The sequence below is a fragment of the Hippichthys cyanospilos genome, chromosome 1 (genome assembly GCF_059441005.1).
Source record: "Hippichthys cyanospilos isolate Australia breed blue-spotted pipefish chromosome 1, RoL_Hcya_1.0, whole genome shotgun sequence".
Classification (NCBI taxonomy): domain Eukaryota; kingdom Metazoa; phylum Chordata; class Actinopteri; order Syngnathiformes; family Syngnathidae; genus Hippichthys; species Hippichthys cyanospilos.
This window is the reverse complement of record NC_142369.1, coordinates 34,042,184-34,063,746: the sequence shown is the minus strand read 5'-3', so window position 1 is coordinate 34,063,746 and position 21,563 is coordinate 34,042,184. Positions and strand designations below refer to the sequence as shown.

Below are 21,563 nucleotides of genomic sequence, written 5' to 3'. Positions count from 1 at the left end.
ATGTGCAATTTGTTGACATTCCCTCATTCCGAAGGCAAGCACCTCTCTTTAATTGGAGTGCTTTCAGATTAGGCCTTATTTGAGGCAGGCAGTCAGCCACGGGATATGCCCCAAGTTCAGACTCCCAGGAGCTCCAGCGGCACAGATACAGGGCTCATGTTTAATTGCTTCTGTAAATGGTCAGAGCTCAAGCCCCCTAATTCCATTCCCTGGGGTAATCAGCCATGTTTTAACCATACAGGGCTAACAAGAGTGAGAGAGATCGAGACCCACCGCTACAGTCACCGTGTTAGCTACCAGGAAGTACAAGGACAACTCCTGTGCTGCTAAGGGGCCTCGTGTTGACGCCAGCTCATGCTGGAAAATCTTTTTAATTGGATTTTTCTCAATAAAACCAGCATTTGTTTCCACACATTGACCAGGAAAATGACTGAGTACAATTCGATTCATTATGGAAAGTACAGGCTTCAACAATGAAGGGTTCCTCTTTTTCCCCAATGGTGCTTGAAAATTTTTTGTCACATTATTTTGAAAAAGTACTTTTTTTTTTTTTTTAATGAATGGATATCTTACGATCGAGATATACACATTGCGCCAGACATCCAATTTTAGAACTGAACATCCAGAGCTCATGTTTTCAAATAGACGTATAAAAGAGAAGGATCAGAGTTCATTCAAAACACAGACACTTTGGGAAAATAATGGCTCTTGGCACAGGACGTTGACAGTCATATTACAGCAGTCTATCAAAGTCTCGAGCGTGTTTCGCTGTATCCTCTGATTGATAATGCTTGTTGTCTTCTGCCTTTCTCAGAGTCCAGAAGAGTGTCCGCTTGTGCCGTCCGCACAAAACGAAAGCAACGGCCATTTTTGTACTGGACACCAGGGGCAGAAAACTGATGACAAATCCAAGGGCCCATCACTGCCTAATCCATTAGAAAGCAGTACAGTATAGTTGCAGGATTTTTTTTCCTCCTCGGGCCCTAAATACCTGGCAGCGCCACCACGCAACATTACACAAACGTGACTGTGGATGTGGGGTCAAGGATTATGTGATATGACGATGGGACGGGTTTTCATTGCGACAGACTTTCCCCTTCAGAGGAGGGAGGTGTGGTGGTGAACACAACAATGGCAACAGTAGCAAGAGAGAGGACTTAAGCGTCAGCTTACACTCCACTCAGCACACCTGTAAAAAAGAAAGGAGAAGAGCAGGGACATGTTATATTATCATATTTTGTTCATTGTTGTAGAAATGAGAAAAGGTGTGATCACATGGCACACAAAATGTCTCAACTATCACTTCATGAGGACGACATGGACTGGATTACACTTTCATTAAATTATATTTTCCAAATCAGCAAGGACGGAAGAGCAAATGTAAAAGGTACATTTAAGAAAAACATTCATGAAGACACCTGATGAATGTGGAGTTTATTTACAGCAATATATCAAAAGCCCATATTCTGTTCACAACGCTATTGTAAATCTAAAGTGAAATTGACTTGCGTGGAAACTTGTGCTGCCACATTCCCAAGGTTTACCGGTACATCGGGTGTAGATATAGTGCCTTAAGATAGGTCATATGCACACACAGTTCATTTAATAATAACATACTTTTTCCAGTTTTTAGTCATTTGAAAAGATAAATAGGATTTCTGTATTGCGTTTATGATAGACTCTTCATACTTATTAGTGTAGTTTCGTTGTTGAATATGACACAGTAGCTTGGCAATAAAACATCATATCTTGATATTCTTTATTGCAAATACCGAGCAAAAATGAAGTACAAAAATTTTACTTCAAGGATAACCTGAAATTCTTTCTCTTGTGTCATTGTTGCTATTATTTGTGCATCAGTGTAATGTTTTTTTGTGCTCATGTTGGACAGTGACATCCAGGTTCTCTTCGAATTTCAAAACATTTCATTTACCTTAATTTTTTAAATTGTTTTTAGTTTATCTGACTGATCCTATATCCAGGAACGGCAAATAAGATTGTTGTATCCATATTTTAAAACATGCTAGACACGGAAAGAATGTCCTTACCTTCTGGTCCGTCATCACAGAATTGCTCTGCAGTTGTGGCAGGTGGCTGCTGAGCAAAGCGGCAACGGGTCTGTCGTGCTCGCAGAAGATTGTCCCATTGATGTAGTGGAAGCGATCTCCAGGCATCAGTCTGTTCCGGCACGTGGCGCAGCTGAAACACTGCCGGAAAAAGAAATACGCACGAAAATAAATAAAACAAAATATCCTGCCCGTAGACAGAACAAATCAACGCACGAACATCACATCGGCTTAGATGATATCCAATGGACAACAATATTAAACTGTATTATGTGATTTATGGGTGCAAAGAGGAAAACGACACAAGAAACTCTCATCTTCATTTCAAAAGTGAATTTCGAAATGCCTAAATACTCAGTTTGCATATGTTGTTTTTAATGTTACGATGTTAGATCACTGTAATTAAAAAACACACACACACACACAATTGAGTGTGAATTGCATTACTGCAACATGTAGGTAAGATGTTGTTTGTTGTGAAAACAACTTTGACAGATGTCAAGCAACATAACAGCATTACCTTCACGGTGTCGAATTTTTTCATCATAGTGGGGTTACCTAATGAACTGTCATAGTTTATCTTTGAGGTTTTACGGAGTGAGGTACCCCAGATGTTTCTGTCAAACACACAGCGGGAGGCAAAGCAGGCAGAAGTGGGAGCTGTGGACCTTACCTTGAGGTGGTACACATTTCCCTGTGCCCTCATCACCATCTCATTGGCTGGGATCGACTGGCCACAGGCATTGCATGCCCCACTGTGCCCAAACAGCCTGCAAATTAAACGAAAGAAGAAAAAAAGTAGCCCGTTTGAAAGAGCCTCCAAACAGCAGCCACTTCCTTCTTCGTGGCCACACAAGGACCTCACCTGATGTAGTCGCTGCGACAGAGAATCATGCCTCCTTTGCTGTAGCAGGTGGTGCCAATGTCGCCCAGCTGGGCTTGGCAGCAGGAGCACTTGAGGCAGCGAGTGTGCCAATATCGCTCCATGGAGAAGAGCAGGAAACGGTCAGCAATCTTCCCCCCACATCCTGCACATGACCTCGGGGCCGTTGCTACGCCTGACACCTGGTTGTTCACCATACTGATATGGGCCCTGGGTGGCTCCTGTACACAGGGCGCAAATCGAAATTAAATAAACACCTCGTGTCCAGATTAGGCGTGTTTTTAATGTATTTCAGTTGATGGTGATGATGAATACATATTTTGATGATACACAGGTTATGGTTGAGTAGACTCTTACTGTTCCTTACAAATGCATCATTCAAAATAGCTTGGGGACATATGACTCACAACAGTTTACCAACTTTACCCACACCCGACTGCACAGTACATGAAATATGATGTCATGTAGTAGTAGTCGCGAAGCAGAAACGTCAACATTAAAAAAAAAAAAAAACAGCGGGCACAATCTGCTCATGGTCTTTAATTTTTCAAATGGGAGGGAAAGCAGGAAAGTCACCAAATGGGACTTTTGGAACTGTGCCAGCTTTAAAAGGGAAGGTATTATGGCAACGCGTTTCTTTTGAAATCGGTTCTCATTGCAGTGTGCAGCTTTATCAAAACTGCTTCAAAGATACTGTAGAAGTTCGATGAAAGCCTCACTTTTCCTGAGCGAGCGGAAAAAGAAAAGACAGAACAGAAACGAGGGAAAGGACGCGTTACCTTGTCGAGCCGAAGCTTTTCCAACTGCCTCGAAATCAAAACACGGTGGAGAGGGGGAAAAAAGCTCTCACAAAAACATGAATGAGTTTACGCCTGTGAAACTGCCCTGGACTTTTGCATCGTCATTTTGCGGTTCCGATGCTTCGTAGGAGTGTCCAAAGAAAAGGAAAATCCCAGGCCAGGACCGCGCAGTTTGAGGTAAGTCTCTCACTTGAAGCCCCACGATTAAATAACTACTCTAAGCGGCGAGGAGTAGACATGGCGCTCCTTCCTTGACTTCCCACTCGCTCTTCCAGCTGTCGGTCCGATTACACGCCTCGCACTGTTTCTGACGCTTGTGACAGCGACGCTATTCATCAAATTGCGCAAGAGTTGATTTAAATTTGCGAGAAGGACTGAGCGAAGCGAAGCAGGAAACCACCAATAGCCGAGGAGTGGGCGTGATCGCAGTCACAATGATTTATGGCTTTCTTGGTAGCAGATCTTGTGCGCCTCTTTTCCTGCACACTCAGAGAAACAAATTTTGCACTTGCAAATTTACACAGACTTGCTGCTGCCGTATTTATTTATAATTATACCTCTATTGCACTAGCGATTACACTTCGAACTATAGCAATTACCTCAAATGCACACAACTGGGACAACCACAATCAGAGTTGTCTTGCTTTGTCTCGTACCGTCGGATTGTCTTGTCATACGCTGCTACTTACTGTATGTCTTGTCTTGGGGTACTCTTCCATACCTGGTTTTCGTTTTTCGTTTTTAGTTTAGCAACACTAGGCAAAGTAGGCCTAACATACTGCACGTTACTATTGTCAAGAATCTAGTTATAGGAATGTTGCGTCTTGCGCACCGGCACTTTGTTATTGTACATGTAAAACGCAGAGGATAGTGAGAAAGGCGAGTTCGATTCCTTTGTATGTTAAGCACAGGTGAACAAATCGACAATAAAATTGACTTTGAAAACAAAGTTGATGTACTACCGTACCGTTCTAAAACGGTCTCAACATAGGACAAACTGTCATTACACATTAGTATTCATTATGCATATTCACACAGATACCGCAGATTGATATTCGAACGAGGTACGTCTGTATCTGGTGGATTCAGAGGTAAAGTGACCTTTTTCAACATGTATGTATGACCTTGGAGTCATAGGGGTATATTTGGGCCACAAATACATAAGCGCAAGATGAAATGCTGTTTCACAAAAGCTTGGTTTGCGGTTTGTCTCTCCTCTTCCATGCTGTTTATCTTGCCACAGCATTGGCCTTCAAATCACGTGATATAGTATGTTCACAACCCATTGCATAATGTTGCAATGCTTTTATATTTTCGTATGTCCAACCTATAAACAAAAATAAACGTTTTAGCAACAAAAATGCAGCCTCTGATTGCTTCAAAAATGGCTTGCGCCACTGGACTCTGCGCACATGCAGTGTTTAATACGCTTCTTTCCAGGGATATGCAGTAGGGACACAGCTCACAGAAAGCGGACATGTGGCACATTTCCCTAGTCCCACCACTCCCACTACCTACTCATTTTTATCATGAATGGATGGATGTATGGATAGTCTTAAATGTTGCTGTATTTAATCATACATTAAGTAGATTGTAGAGAATTATTGTCACGGCAGCCACGGTGGGCCCCCGGTTTACGAGATTAATCCGTCGGGATCATAATGTGAATTTGCCATATGGCGGCCAATCCAAACCTATGTTAAACAGCACATGGGTGTAAAACCCCCGGTAACAACATAAAAATTTTATATTTTTATGCCAATAATGTTTTTTTTTTAATTATTAGGGGACTTTTCAGATCATCATAGTCGCCATCATTTGTTTGAATTGTATTTAAATTGTACACACTGTCCCTTTAAGGATCAAAGCAACTGACATTGGATAATTTATTTTGACTGAGCATTTGTTCTTAAAAAAAAAAAGAATAAAATAGGTCGTTCAAGACACTGTTTGATGAAGAGCATTTTTTTAAATCAATGAATGGATAAAAGAGGGGAAAACCTACAAAGAAGTGAAGAATATAATAGTCTGCTAAGTTAAAATAATATTAAATGCTTAAAAATGTCAGCGAAAACCAGAAAGAAAAAGAAAAATAGATTATTGAATGGATCACAGAACAACCCAACTGGCATTCACTCAGCCAATGATCAGGCTCAGGAAGATCTAAGAAGATCTAAATTCACCCGTGAGTACTATTACAATCAGACGACATCTTGGTGAAGCCAACCTACCAGCAAGAAGTCCCTGCAAAGTCCCGTTCTTTACAAAGAAAAAAAAGGCATGTGCTGAAGGGGTTATAATTTGGCAAAGAACATATTGACAACCCTGAGAAGAAAAGGTGAAATAAAAAAGGAAGATAGTTCTTTTTGGGTCTAAGGGTCAGGGACAGTTTGTCAGATGTCCTGCAAACACAAAATTCAAGCCGCAGTAGCTACCCATGAAGGCAGTCAAGCACGGTGATGGAAACATCATGGTATGGGGATGTTTTTTCAGATGACAGTGTCGGTCCTATTTATGGCAGCATGGATCACGTTGAGCACTTCAGGAGACTGGAACAAGTCATGTTGCCAAAGTTGAAGACGAAATGCCTTCGGAATTAATCTGTCAACAAGACAATGACCCCAAACACACCAGCAAGTGAGCAAAATCCAGACAATCATGATAAATTCCAGACAAACAGCATCCAACTAATGGAGTTGCTAGCTCATGTAAAACTTATGGGCTGACAAAACAAAAATGCTGTTCATGTGGCAAAACCAAGAAACACAGAGAAATTGTGGAAAAGGGACTTTGGCTGCAAGATCTGTTTACTGTTGGCAGAAGTTGGGCAACTCCATGTACTACAGATGCAAAAAAAACAGTTTAGGGTACTCAGCAATGTTGAATTATCAAGGATTTCTTAGTTTTTAAGATACATTTTTGAGTTTTCAAACACAGATGTCTTGCCGTGCTATTTTTTTAATTTCAGAGTTCTCGATCTTCGGTGAAATATTACAAATTTCAATTACCAATCGCATTTTCTTGTTTTGAAATTTAATATGCAGTGTCCTCAATTTATTTTTGTTCATGAAAGTACAATGTATCAGAGGAATTTTGACATGTATTCACCTTTTTAACATTGCTATTATTTTGGGCACAACTACATGCTTGTGTACGTGTGTATGGACCCCTAAAACTCAGGTTCTAGAATCAACTGCTTCACACAACTTCAAAAAAGGATACGGAATTAAATAACATTTGGCAATGGATCCATATTTTATTTATAGAATTATGTGTAGAGGATGATCAGATTTTGCACACTGTTTTAATCATTCTTTCTTTTATACACTGACAGTACAGACCCTGACTCATAAAAAAAAAAATCATTTTCATAAATCAATTAAAAAGGGAGGGACTTTTTGATTTTCCAACAATCTATTTGACTCATAACAGATTCCATAAATATTTTTAAAATATCTATTATTTATTTTAAAATGTGTTTAGTATGAAGCTGAAAGAGAATTAATATAATCAAATATATGTTTTTTTTATGTTCCTGTTTTAAAACCAACTTAAAAAAATAATTCCAGAGCAATCAATTTTCACATGAATAACAAAGACATTTCACCGCATTTTTAACCAGAATACGTTGAAGAATGTTTTGATCTATTTGTGGTTCGCAATCATCGATTTGGTTCAGGTAGACTGATGGTGCATTCCAGGTTTTAAAAAAAACATTTTCATGTTTAAGAGGGTGCTTTTTCTTATTTATTTTTTGTTTTGTTTTGTTTTGACTATGTCTCCTCCTTCAACCATTGATTAAAATTTAGTCGAGTAATTTCCCCCCCTCAAGGATTAATTTAATTTAATTTACATCCTACTGTATAGTTTTCTTGCAGGCCACACAATGAATGTGGACCACATACATGCAGGTAAACGGTGTGAAAAGCTTCTGGATCGTAAATGGGCCAGTTAATGTAAATTTGAAAATGCCATTTTAACATCACTACGTAGCTACACCAAAACATGTATACAGTATTACATTTGGATTGTTTAACTCTATCTTTGATCAATACGACATTTACCCTTCTACCAGTCGTATTTTTGCAGTTTCAAATACAGCCACTAGACAGCAGTGCAGATCCATGGTTTTCGATATCCTCAAGGGCAAACGACAATGCACCCTTTGGAGTTCCAATCGAGATGCAATGTTAAAATGTTTGCCTCCAGTAACATTCACTGCAGTGATCGTTCTAAAATATGTGGATGAACTGATTTGAATTGAGCCATGAGGCTATGAGGCTGTGCGTTTTGATGACACCTTTTGATGACGTTTTGGTGAACCATTTTCTTCTCCTCACGACTGTGGATAATAATTGTCATTCGTGTTCACTCTTGTGTAAAATATAATACCACTTCATATTACTGTGGTGTACAGGGTGTAGTGGGCGTGGTACGCGGGGTTACGCCGTCCACCCTCTTCTCTTCAAGTTTTTATTTCGGTTCGAGTTATGCTTAATAACGTTGGCCTGTGATTATTTTGGAGTAGTAAAACATTAAATTTAACGTTAGTTCATCTGGTGTTGTAGCCTCAAAATCCCCACAGCTTACATTTGAGTTATCTTTGAGTTGGAACTGGGAAAGACTCCAGCTTACCCGCAAAGACTAATAATGAGGACGAAACTCATTTTTTCATCATACTGTAGCCTATACTCGGTCAGTAAGTGATGCTGGGCCTCCGAGCACCAGGACCACATAAGTAGCCAACGGCCCTGCTGTATATCTTGCATACTAACATTTTCATGCAAAAAACTAAAGCGATAGAGATACTGAAAAAAAGTGCATAGATGTTGTTTATTTTCCCTTTTTCTCAGGTGTTGTGGCAGCAAAACACTGAAAGGCTCAAATGATTTCCGCCATGCAGTATTTCCTGTTCCACTGTCAAGGATATGCTGAAAGTCACAGTTCTCTGTTAGGCTGGACAACACCTGCAACTTCCAGTCTGGCTTCCAAGCTCATACAAACTGTCTACGAAACATCACTGCACCGTTGATTTCCGATTTGATCACATCTCCAAATACAGCGTACTGTGATGTGCAGAGATCTTTTTTATTCAGGTTTGCGACATGACATATCCATATATGCATACTAAAATTCATTTTATATATATATATATATATATATATATATATATATGCATGTTAAGATGATTTTTTACAAGTTTTGCACGCTACTGTTTTTCCAAAGCACATTTGTTGGGTAGCAACTGGGTAATTCAAATAGTTTGAATCATATTGAAGAGTATTCTGACCGGAGCCTAATTTCAGAAACTGTCAGCAATTTAAATATATAGTTCCCATGTCATTACAATACCAGAGATAGTCTCATAAAAAATGAACTGTCAAAGATTGCCACAGAACACCAGTTTTGTGCACAAAAAAGGCTAGTGACATGATAGTTTCTTTGAATTTACATCTAATAGTTGGTGTGAACAAGCATCATCATTAAGCAAAGGCAAATGGACAGTGACAAAAGTAAACAGTGACTGTCTCCCAAATGAAATGGTGCGCCATATGCTTTGTGGATTCTCCTAGTTGGCTGGATGGTAATGTTGAATTGTGCCAGGCATTGCAAAACAGCCGCAAAATGCAATGGTGATCGCCTCTCATCTCACATTTTGTTGATTTTGGGCTGCTGTTACACCCGTGTGTGCAATTGCAATCATTTTTTTTAGCATTGTCCGTTGTTGCGATGGAACCAGTGCGAAAAAGGAGAAGTTCCCCTGTTTAGGAACATTTTGATTTGATTGCTCCTAACAAGGTAACAAGGTAACGTAACCCCCGCGATAAACGAGGGATTACTGCGTATGCAAGAAAGACTAAAAGGACACAAAGAGGACACTTTAATTCCTTCTCAAGCGGCAGCAGTCAATGAGGTATTTTTTCTGTGTACGTTATTTTCACCACATGATTTTGTTATGTCATTGTTATCAGTTTTTGTACGTTATTTATGTTTAATCATATTTTGTACAGTTTTCACTGTGTTGCGAAGACAAGTTTATTTTTAAACCCGTCAAAGAAAACCACTTGTTATTGTCGTGCCTTCAAGGCAGTTACAAATGTTGAAAAAAACCAACAAAAAAACAATGGAAAAGCGATTATTTCTAAATAAAAATGAATGACAAACAATCCTTATTGCATTTGTTATATTTTGAATATAATGGAACAACATATCATGGAATAACACACGCACATTCATGTCATTTTCTTAAATCAAATAGCCATGGCATTTTCAACACTGTTAACTTGTTGGTCTTCTGGAACACCCGAAAGAGCAAATAAAACACCTGGAAGCTTTGAAGCATACACAAACCAATTGGCTTCCAATCTTCATTGCCCCATGAAGCTTCATTTGGCCACCCCTAATGTATGGTTTAAAAAAAAGAAAAAAAAAGAATTCAGCTGTTTGAAAGTAGAACAGAGGGATAGTAATATATGTATGTATAGCATTGCTGACATTTTGATCTTTTTTTTTTTTCTTCTTTTCAATTGAGAATACAAATGGCAGGCTCTTGTTTCAACTTTTTATTGACTTATGGCAAAAGTACTGAAAACATGGAACTGCCAAAGAGTAGGAAACTTTTGGACAGGGCTATACTACAAAATGGCGAAGCTTTTCAAACAAATGTGTTAAACATAGCGCACATGAATGTCATTATAGGGAAAAAAATGTGGGGAAAAAAAATGCATTTTTTTGCACTCAGCCTCTGTTTTACAAGTACATACCGGTACACTCGAGCAACTTGAACTACCTTCAAAAGACTTTGTCTGTACATTCAAACAACTTTATGGAAACCAATGTATTTGTGGTGGTTCTAGTGGGATGATTGGGCACCACAAGGGCTACATCTTACATCTTGAAAGGTCTCTTATTTTCTTTCTATTTTGAGGGTTCTTGAAATGTGGGTAACTTATTTTTCTTGATCCAATGACACAATTAAATATCGCCCTATGAAGGTGGAGTAACCAGGTCAAAGAGTTCTCTCTGTCTCCCCAGAAAAAAGGTGAAGGTGAGGAATTTCATGGTCTAACGTTAAGTTTGAGCGTTAGAGCCGGCCGGCACACCGTGTAAGTCCACACACCTGAAGTGAGCGCTCTGAACTTTAGTTTCAGGTTAGATTTTAAGTTTTCCTCTTCGTAGGTTATATGACTCATTACAAACAGATGCATCATACAGTATATTATTTCTCAAGGAGAAATCACAATCGTCTTGGTATTGTTGTTTTTTATTTTACCTAATCTAATATGTAATATGTCGTTTTGAAGCTTTCATGTTTATAAGCTCCTTCTATAGGAGAGGTCTTGTTTCAATCTATCTGTACGCTATTGTTAAAATATTTCCCTATATGCCAGATGAATAGTTTTTCGGCTGTGCATCACACACAAATTACACATGACCTTTTTTTTTTACTTTTTATTTAATATGCAGATGTTAAATATTGTTACATTTGAGTGGAATCAATGTACCTCCTACATCATTACTTTTCAGACCTAAAAAACCTCAACCAATAGGATTGGATGGTGAAAGTTAGTAATGTTCATCATTTTAGATTGGTCAATCTTGTGTAACCAATAGGATGGATTTATGAAAAAATATGTAATTTACCTCATTGTCATGGAGTTCTGGCTGCAACGCCAGTGATTTGCAACACTCATCAATAACAAAGCACACTATAGGCAATTTCAACACACAAATGACACAAAATACCACACCCCGGAAAATGGGGTGACTGCCCAGAGTGTTTCTTCACAAAAACAAGATGAGTGAAGTCAAGTATACAGTCATATGTCAGAAATAATTACTTACAACGGATCAATTGAAAATGCATAAGAAAATTATCCTCTCCAAAGGTTCTGTTTACTGTTTGTTTGTTTTTTGTTGTTGTTTTTTTTTGTAAGACAAGACTTTATATTGTCTTCTTTGGAAATAGAGAAAGTCAACACAATTTTACAAATAAATAAGACAAGAAAATAAAGCTTTGTATAATCAGTTTACAGGAGCTGGGAACTGACCTTGTAGTAGAGAGGTTGAACAGCTGTAATGTGGACGAAATGATTTCATTGTGGCTGGAAGCTTAAAGTGCAAGTAGGTTTACTGCCAAGGGAGGGGATGCTACAGTCAAAGGGATAAGTGAAAAGTCTTGCTTCAGCGCCTAAAGGCATGAATGTCATTGTGGAGGCTGAGCAAAGGGTTTGAAGGCCTGCTGCGTGTATGACAGTTTTTACTGCAGCTGCAGCTCTGGATCCACATGAAATTTCTGAGGATGCTGTCACCATTCAAGCAATGGAAGTGCAGCCGTACAGTGCGGGTGCTCGAGGGTTTGCAGCAGCGGCCGTCAAGGCACGATCCACAGGTGCGAGGGCGGTAGAGTTGAATCGTGGAGCATCCAGTAAAAGTGATTGGAACTGGCTCCTGTGGGCGTAAAGTTCTTTGGCATTTCTTCCCCTGCACAGAACATAAAGTAACTGTCATTTGTGGTTGGGGTTTGTGGTCTTCTTTGGGTTTTTTTCATGTTGCTAAGTTCTAGTTTCTAGCTTTGTTCCCCTTTGCATCTGTTTTTGCTGTCAGTGTCTCATTAGTTTGATCTTGTTCACCTGCCTGTTTACCTGCCCTCCTTGTCATCCAATCAGCTTCCCCTGCCTTTCGTCTCTCCCCAGCTGTGTTGTGTCTTCTCGTTTAGCGTGTTGTCTATTTAAGTTCCCAGTTTGCCTTCAGTTCTTGTCGGGTCATTGTTTGTTTTCCGCGCTGCCTGGGTCCTTTTTGCTACATTACCTCCCTGCTGCCTCGCCCGAGCTGTCTTGTCGTTACTCTTCTGTTGTACTTTATATTTTTGCACATTCCCTATCCTGTTCAGTTTTTTGATTAAAAGATCTTTTGAGCCTCAAACATATCAGCCCCAGCAATTATTGGTTCCACCTTTCCCACACTCCTTATCAACATGCCACGGGATCATGACAGTAACTTCTTTTAAAATGCATCCATCCATTCATTTTCTACCGCACATCCAGAGCTGGGTCATGAAGGGAGCTGCTTTAGCAGAGGAGCCCAGATTGTCTCCCCAACCGCGTTCAGCTCTTCTGAGGCAATCCCAAAACGTTCACAAGCCGGCCAAGAGGCATAGTCTCTCCAGCATGTCCTGGCTAAGCCCTGGGAAATCTTTCCAGTGAAACATGCCTGGAACTTCACCAAGCAGGAGGCATCCTAACCAGAATCCAGAGCCACCTCAACTGGCGTGGAATAGCAGATCAACTCTAAGTCCTTCCCGGAGGACTGAGCTTCTCACCCCATTTCTAAAGATGAGCCCAGAGACCCTCTGGAGGAAACTCATTTCAGCCGCTTGTATCGAGGATCTTGTTCGTTCGGTCAAGACCCATCATCGTGATCGCAGGTGAGGGGAGTAACTTAGGTCGACCAGCAAATCAAGAGCTTCACATTTGTGCTTAGCTCCTTCTTCACCACGACTGACCAAAACATAGTCTGCATCACAACAGACGGTGCGCCGATCCATCTCCATCCCCATCCTACCCTCACTCGTGACCAACACCCAGATATATTTGAACCCCTCCCCTTGAGGCAAGATCTCCTCCACAACAATAACAAATCATGAAGCTATTATAAATGTACCTGGATATAAGAATCACACACCGCCTTTACTCAGTGAGCTTTCATATTCCTCATTCGAGTGTTCCTGTGCATACCTTAACAGTCATAGGAAGCTCCATGTGACACTGTCGGATCTGGCAAAGCCTGGTTTCTCTGTTTAGCTGACAATCTGGGTTGTTATTAGTGACTCGACTTGATATTCCCATCCCACAGGAGGTGGAGCATTCTGTCCAGTCAGTGGTTTGAGGAAAACAACTGGATCCCAAATCAGACATTGGGAATGCTGTTCGCTCTGTGAGAGGGTAAGGACAAAGACGGTTAGTTCTTGCTCGTCTCAATATAAGTATAGCTGTGCATACAAAGTGCATAATGTGGGCTAAAGCTGGTCAGCTTGTCATTAACCCCACGGGGAGTAAAAATGGAAGCCATAGATTGAACAAGTCATACCTGACCTTATATCATTTAGTTGAGGTCAGATGTGGTCATGTTGCCCAAGAGTGTAAGTTCCGCTGTTGCTCATAAAACTTTTTCAGACGATGGAGTCCACATGCTGATGGGGGTGGGGACATGCATTTGAGTAGACTGTACTCAGATCTAATCAGTTAGATTGGATCAATAGAAACTCTGCATTTTATGCAAAATCGGCAATCAGGTCTAATGTAACAATTTGCAGTTCAACCAATTATTGATTGGATCCACACAATAAAACATTACAGAGCAAACAATCTTGCGCCACAGAAATGGTCTGTGCTGCTAAACTGCTAAATTTCAAATCTTTCAAAGGAATCATTTTAATAAACTGCTTCTAGTGATTCAGTGCAGTCAAATGAATTGATGTCCCCTACGCCAGAGGTCCCCAACCGCCGATCTGCACCCCAATACCGGTCCATGGATCAACTGGCACCGGGCCGCATGGGCCTCATCCGAAATAATGATGGTTCGGAACTTATTTAGTTTATCTGTTAAAATTTTATTGATTTGTGATTTGTTTGGATTGGTCTTAGTTGATATTACATTTTGTAGTGAGGAAGAATGGTGCGGCTTCAGTCATTGTCTTGCTTGCGTATTGACAACAGAAAAGAGTCTTATTGTCAGGTCTAGTTAACCCATTTCAGACCATACAATAATTTATGAGATAAATAATTGAATGATCCATTCAAATACTTGTTATCCCCATAGTGTACGCGGTTTAGTCAAACTGTTCTGCTGGAGAAAGTCTTGCAAATTCTTTTTACAGATAGAACTTCACTGTGTAGATCACGTTTATGGCCAAGAAGGGCATCAAAGAACAAGAATGTAAACTTTACCTCTGAACATGGTGTGACCAGTAGCTGCTGGCTGTCGAGCCTGTGGGTAGGGTTGCAGCAAAGCACTGATGTGGTTTGGAAGAAGCTGACTGGCTGACAGAGGGGCGTGTGTCATTTTTTCTTCTGGCTCCACTCTGATGTGGTTGTCATCATCACAAACCCACTCCTCGCAGCAGCTGTTTTCTGGCCGTGCCAACCGGGGCTGTGAACAGTGCAAGTTGGGCAGAGGCACTTGATGAGGACAGAGGGGCACGCAGCCCAACACTCCATTCATACAGGTGCACTGGTGCTGGCAGCCAGACTGGAAGTTCTCACTGTGCTGGTACAACTGGCCGTTGAACTCACAGGGTACACCATGAGCCTCGGCTAGCATCATGCACACAAAAAACACAAAACAATACTATGAGAACATGATTTTGATCATTTGATTCTTTTTCATGTCTAGCACATGGTAAGATATTGATGATGGACCTGACTCAGACTTTGAAGGAGTAGATGTAAAACACTCTCCAGTATGTCTACATATCGTAGTATGAGAAGGTTGCTGAGACAACATAGCTGTACGGAACGTCGCCGTGGAAAAGACAGCCCTGACCAGCCTGCTCAAGCTTAACCGCATACAAATATGACTTCACTCATTATCTACTAAATATCTTGCGGAAGGTATTGACACTCAGAATGCTTTGCCACGCATGCACTAATCATACATACGCATACACACACACACACACACACACACACACAGACAAGTTCACTGGGTTCTGGACATGTTTTTTTTCAAGGGTGGGAACCTTCATGTAATTCAGTGCTCCTCAACAAAATTATATTATATTATATTATATTATATTGTATTGTATTGTATTGTATTGTATTGTATTGTATTGTATTGTATTGTATTGTATTGTATTGTATTGTATTGTATATATTTGCCAAGCTCCGCCTAGGAAAGAGAAAAGGTTTTGTGCCCCCCTAACCCGATTCACTGACTATAAATAAGAATATAAGTATAAATATCTATAAAAATGTTAACCGTATACCTAAACCTGTATCCTTTTTAGCATTAACCAAAACAGCAATATAAATCAACTTTCAACACCTGTTAATTGTTTTGAACAGTGTTTATACAGGTTACAGCTTAGTCTAAAACAGAAAAAATAACCAATTGCATCAAAGTGGCTGAAAAAAAAGGTTAACACCCCCCCCCCCCCCCCCCCCATTATTTGAGAAGCATTGATGTAATTAGAGACTTCTGAATCAAATAAAGAGAGGCTGATTTAGAGCGCAGTACAATTGTAATTGTGCATTCCTTCTCCGTTCTCCTCATGCATGAACTGAAAAAGAATGCCTTTTCTCCTTCTATGTGTTTAGTTTTTCACACATGTCTAACAGGTGAACCTGACACATCACAACATCACATCTGAACTCTCACCGCGGCACAGTCCTTTCCTGGGATCTCCACCAGCTCCGAGTTGGCAGTGTAGCCCCTTGATGTGATCGCACAGCTGCGTAGCACTGCATTCTTCATTGAACTGCTTTGCACATATTTTACAGCAGCCACAGTGGTCAGTCACCCAGCTGACACCAGCTGGACACATTGGAGATGTGGCAGCACAGGAGCACACCGGTGGGCAATCATTATCTGCCTAAGAAGCAGAGTCATAGATTATTTACTGTACAGTCAAGAAACTGGAAGTGTAACACTTGTTCCAAATCTCAATGAGAAGGCAGAGTGCAAGAACTCACCGTTGCCATAGTGCTGCAGACCACAAAAAAGGTGGAAAAAATCTGGTGCAAACTAACAGTAAGGTAAAGCATCCTTGGTGTGGAGTTTTCACACCGGTAGAAAATGATTTCTGAAAGATATTAAGACAGTTGCGCCCAAGTGAAGTGTTTTCTTTTTAGTCGGCTCTGGAAAGAGACATCCACAAGACCCTTGAAATAAAGTACACCAGTGATTTCTGCTGCGTGTCTGTCAGCCCAGCTCTACCTCATGAGAGGTGTCTTCCAACAGGACCTGCACTTATAGACACATGGCCACACCCCTTCTCTAATATCATCAGCAAAACTAAGGCAGAAGGTGGGACTGACAAAAACGTGTTTAAATGAGTGAATAAGTGTAATTTCCAAAAGAGCTCTTTGCATTTCTTTGTGCTGATTTAACCACACACTGTCAAATGCGATAGTCGGTCTGGGTAACCCTTAGAGGTAGAGGCGTTAAACTGGAGTCACAGAGGTCGAAAAAAAACAACAGGTGTAGTGGTAGCACCGAAAAGGAAAACATACTCCATCACAGTGGCAGCTTTTAACAGGGGATGTTCTGAAATGGAGAAAGTCCCTGTGAAGAACACCACACTGTGCTGTGGGACTCCAGCTCAGGACATCCTGTGTTCCCCCATCCTCTTTCCGAATGGGCCACATTCCAGGAAATACAGGCCTAATCTCAGGTTCTCATGGGCGGCAGGAAAAAGTCAGTGTTGCCTTTGTCACCATCAGGCAAGTGTTTGTTGGAAGGAGGGGATTCATCACCTCAGGTGCCAGGTCTATCAATGCTCCTTCTGAATGTCTTTGGTCCAGATATGGGTGATGTGAGATCATTTTACAGCCTGTTTTGCTGCCACCAGTTCTTTGAAATTAGATTGTGTTGACTTAAATCTTGTCCTATTGAACTTGACAGCTGCAGTTGACGAAATCATTTCACCGCACGCTCTGAGTTTTTAGCCATCAAGGACAAAACAGCAAATGTAAATGCACACATGAAAAGAAGCCAAATGTGTGAAAGCTTGAGGGGATTGATGTATTCATTGTGGCTTCTAGGTTTGAAACACCACTTGCCTTCCAAGAGCAGGTGGTGTTACTCAAGTCCAAAGCGGCCATGTCATTGTGGGTGGACACAAACCACAGTGCCCCACCTCACCCATACAAGCACCCAGGCAGCTGTGTTGAAAAACCATTGGGATGCTAGAATGGGCGTTTCTGTATGGAGCTGAAGAAGGTGGCCACCACCTTGATGGGCAACAGCAAAAAGGAGGAGAACAGGCAACGTTCTTCAAATTCCTGGCCCACAAAGGCAGGATGTGTGTACAGGGCACACTGCGTCATAGTGGAGCAGCGGGGGGAGTCGGGGGACAAATTGGCAGCATCCAGTCTGGCCCTGCGCCAGCCATTGTTTGACAGCTAGAAACCATTTTCAAAACATATGGAGGTCAGAGGTTGTCTGGCGAAAAACTTTGCCCTGGCTTGATGTTAGGGGATGAGATCCAACAAACCTTAGGTGAGACTGCAAAAATATGCACTTCTTTGAAACATGTTAGCTCCTGGGTAAATCATAAAGTAAAAAGAAAAAAAAACTTTTACAACTGTACTCCATTGGGTGACATTCCAGTTATTATGGACAATATAGCATTGCTTCACTAAAAACACTAGTCGTGGTTCTTGCATAATATTACTACTGTAAAAGCAATGTGTGTTTATTTATGGCAAATTCAGCTAAATTAAGCTAAAAAAAAATAATAAAACAGAACATGCAGAATGTCGGCATTTGTTCTAATGAGCAAAAATGACATTATACTTCTGCGACATATGGCTTATGTCAGGGGTTCTCAAACCTTTTGGAGTCGGGGACCCCTTTTAGAAAGCAAATTTTCCAAGGATCCCCATTTCAAATATTTGCAGAAAAAACAAGAAATGAAAAACTTAAAATTGCCCTTTATATTCACCAAAAGATTCAATTTGACAACAGGTATATTTGTTACTTTTCAGCGATACTGAAGTTTGGGAAATAAATATTGCAAATTGCACGCCTCCTTGTAACAAACAGGGTCAATTTCCAAATGTTTGGTAAAAAACGGCATTATCATATAAAATGCAAGCAATTGTAGACACAAAATGCGTTTTGACAAATTTCAAAATTATTACATTTTTGAAAATATATGAACTCATTCAATGTCAAGGACGTATTTTCACGTTTTTCAAAGAGTCTGGACCACCGATACTTAAGTACATTAAGGACATTAATTTCCACATACTTAAGTATTAAATTGATTCTTAAGTATCAGAGATTGACTGAAAAAAAGTGAAAATATGTCCCTGAATTGATTGCTTTATTGAAGAGTCATGAATACTTTCACAATTTAATATAAAACAACATGAAATTAATGTAAGTAGATATTTTTTGTTATTAATAACACAAATAATATAACAAACCCCCTGCAGTCAGGCCGCGGACCCCACTTTGAGAACCACTGGCTTATAATGGTGTGTTCTGTGTGCTTGTAAAATGTTTGCGAGCCCAGTATCAGGACTTCAATGTGACAATTTATGTCTCAGACAAATCAAACCGTAGCTCATTCCATTCTTAATATGAATGGATCCATTTTCCCTTCACACACATACTGTTCACACCCCCAGTCAGCCACAGCAATCTGAGCTGATCAGCACAATATGAGATGGTTTAGACGAGTTGTATAGCATGCGCTTTTGAAATAACGAAAACATATGAAAAAGCTCTCTAATGGTCCGAATGCTTGGGGTAAAAGCAAGTGTGGTGTGACATTTGGCTGTTGTCCAAATAAGAGGGGCAGTGGGAAGTCATGGCCTGCGCATTCCTCCATTGCATTCTATAGTAATACGAGTGATGGCGGCAGGGAGAACAAAGCACCTGTAAGTGACCGCAGTGCTCGTAAAACAAGCTTGAACATCCCTTGTTAAGTCACATATTGTGAAGTAGGCTGGATGTAGTTACTGATTTGAAGTCTTATTCTGCTTGTCTGTTGGTTTGTTTCAATAAAAAAAATCTGTAAAAAATCTATACTGGCATTTTTTTTTAAATGTATGCAGATATACTGTATTTCCTTGCAATTAGTGAGCGTCACTTTAGTAGGCCAGCTTGGATTTATGTCATTTGTTTAGGACGAGAGTACTCGGTTGGGCTAAATAATTTGTTGCCAACAATCCCAAAAATGCATAGCATATGTCTGTTGTACACCATATTCCTAGTCATACATAGTAAAGCGGGTGAGCATTCTCAAAGCAGGGTTTTGCTTGTATATTTCATTTTACCATCTCCAACTTGCAGAAATAATAGTATCAAGCTTCATCTTTAAAGTTACCACAAAGATCAGTTTTTACCTGAAGACATCATTGACAAACAATTCTCACATCCATGTAACTCTAATCTGGTTGGTTATACTTACCACCACACCAATAGCGTTGTTCTCCTCCATGGAATTCTTTGTTCACTGTACTATAATGTGTGTGTGTATGTGTGTGTGTGTGTGTGTGTGTATATATATATATATATACATATATACACACACACACACACACACACACACACACATAAATATGTGGGCAGTTCGGTGACCCAGTGAATAGCAAATCTGCCTCACAGTTAAGGGCCCCGAATGCTAATTCAGCTGACTCCGGGCTTCCAGTGTAGAGTTCGCATGTTGCCCCTCAAGCCCGTGTAGGTTCTCTCCGGGTACTCTGGCTTCCTCCCACACTCCAAAAACCAACAGTGATGCAACCATTCCCTCGGTTGAATATGAGGTTTCCTAAAGTAAATCTTGCATATTTAATTGTGCAGAACAAACAAACTGGCATTTCAAAGGAACTTTAGTGAGGTAGCTGCGGAAAAGCTGAGTGACACACAGAGTTCGCATTTAGCAGCAGAGGAAATGTGGCACCGCTGCACAGCATTGCCAGTGATTCAGCGAGGAAAATGTTATCACAGTAAATGCGTAAACAGAAAATGTTCCAGGGCTCTCCGTTGGGAACTAGGGCACAAACACACAAAAGACCACTGTGTCTGAGGTGACTGGAAAGTGGTTCACAGCATGTAAAGTAAACATGAAGTCACATATGATGGAGAAGTGACAGCCACAAAAGTTGAAAGTGTACTTCTAAGAGTGCCAAATTATCAATCAAAATAAGTTTCTGTTGCAAAAAAACAAACAAAACGCAAACACATGAAATATGCTGCAAGTAATGCATGATGGATTCACATGAACAAAAGGTATGCAAATTATGAAAGAGAGGAATTCAAAAACACACGGCGTAAAACAGCTACAAGGAGTAAAAAATGCCCTACACAAATGGTCGTTTAACAAGCCGTTAGATGGCGCCACAGGATCAGTAACGTAAGAGCAGATCCCTGAGACGCTACGAAAGATCGTCTTCAAAGAAGGTGCTGTAACCAGCTTTTCGAGAAAATATGTTACGCCTTGCTTCGAATCTTTTTACACGTTAGGACCTTATATTTTTATTTTTTACTATAGAGCAGCATAGTCACGTAGCTCGAAACCTGTTGCTTTTTAAAGGCTTGTAGGGGTTTTAATGAACCCAGACATGCATTAACTGTCACGATGTGGCATGCCGGTTAGAGTGCGGGATGCGGAACAGGCGGGACCCAAAAAAATGCAGGGCAGACAGGGGTAGGCTTACGTGGGGGTGATTTAATGACAAAAAGGGCTGGGTTGAAAGAAACGAAAAATACAAGTTACAAACCAAATCGCTAAACTGAAACTACCGAAGGGCAACAAGGGACGGGAGGCAGCACGGGAGTGACCGGTGCCAGGAGCGTGAGACGAGGCAGCGGGGGAACGACGAACAATGACCCGACAAGGGACGCGGCAAAACACTGGGGCTGAAGTACTAACAGAACTAATTAAGACGCAAGACACCTGGGGACAACAATGGGCGGGGAAACTTACTGGAGGGAACACGCGGGCGACAGGTGAGGTTAATTAGTGATGGCACACGAGGGGAACACCGAGGACCTATAACTGAAACTATACAACCCAAACCCCACAACAAAAAACAGATCATGACATTAACAAGTACCGTCACTGTATGTAGGTTAGTTAGG

General features: G+C 40.7%; 2 protein-coding genes across 3 annotated transcripts; both read right to left on the bottom strand.

Annotated features, from left to right (window-relative positions):
* Positions 1-336: 336 nt before the first annotated feature.
* Positions 337-4,105, bottom strand: lmo4lb (LIM domain only 4-like b). Its single transcript, XM_088431985.1, has 5 exons — positions 3,729-4,105; positions 2,932-3,170; positions 2,740-2,836; positions 2,049-2,207; positions 337-1,189 (listed from the first exon to the last, which is right to left on the bottom strand). Exons 2-5 carry the CDS (start codon positions 3,144-3,146, stop codon positions 1,181-1,183), a joined length of 480 nt encoding a protein of 159 aa, XP_088288111.1. The 5' UTR covers positions 3,147-3,170; positions 3,729-4,105; the 3' UTR covers positions 337-1,180.
* A 5,631-nt stretch (positions 4,106-9,736) lies between these two features.
* ccn1l2 (cellular communication network factor 1, like 2) lies at positions 9,737-16,982 on the bottom strand. 2 transcript variants are annotated; one of them, XR_015867766.1, is made up of 6 exons: positions 16,442-16,982; positions 16,128-16,341; positions 14,699-15,064; positions 13,487-13,683; positions 11,801-12,233; positions 9,737-10,149 (listed from the first exon to the last, which is right to left on the bottom strand). XR_015867766.1 is itself a non-coding variant. In XM_088433010.1 (5 exons), exons 1-5 carry the CDS (start codon positions 16,511-16,513, stop codon positions 11,934-11,936), a joined length of 1,149 nt encoding a protein of 382 aa, XP_088289136.1. In that variant the 5' UTR covers positions 16,514-16,982; the 3' UTR covers positions 10,300-11,933. The 2 variants fall into 2 exon arrangements, 1 of the variants encoding a protein (XP_088289136.1); XM_088433010.1 differs by lacking the exon at positions 9,737-10,149 and having other exon boundaries at positions 10,300-12,233.
* Positions 16,983-21,563: the final 4,581 nt, after the last annotated feature.

What these genes read in the sequence shown, in the direction of transcription:
- lmo4lb (XM_088431985.1), bottom strand. Translation starts at nt 3,146, where the DNA reads ATGGTGAACAACCAGGTGTCAGGCGTAGCAACGGCCCCGAGGTCATGT. An exon ending in TGTCGCAGCGACTACATCAG is followed by an intron (nt 2,837 to 2,931) that starts GTGAGGTCCTTG and finishes TTTAATTTGCAG; the next exon opens with GCTGTTTGGGCACAGTGGGG. An exon ending in GAAATGTGTACCACCTCAAG is followed by an intron (nt 2,208 to 2,739) that starts GTAAGGTCCACA and finishes TTTTTCCGGCAG; the next exon opens with TGTTTCAGCTGCGCCACGTG.
- ccn1l2 (XM_088433010.1), bottom strand. Translation starts at nt 16,513, where the DNA reads ATGCTTTACCTTACTGTTAGTTTGCACCAGATTTTTTCCACCTTTTTT. An exon ending in TGGTCACACCATGTTCAGAG is followed by an intron (nt 13,684 to 14,698) that starts GTAAAGTTTACA and finishes ACCCTCTCACAG; the next exon opens with AGCGAACAGCATTCCCAATG. An exon ending in AGCTTCCTATGACTGTTAAG is followed by an intron (nt 12,234 to 13,486) that starts GTATGCACAGGA and finishes TGTTCTGTGCAG; the next exon opens with GGGAAGAAATGCCAAAGAAC.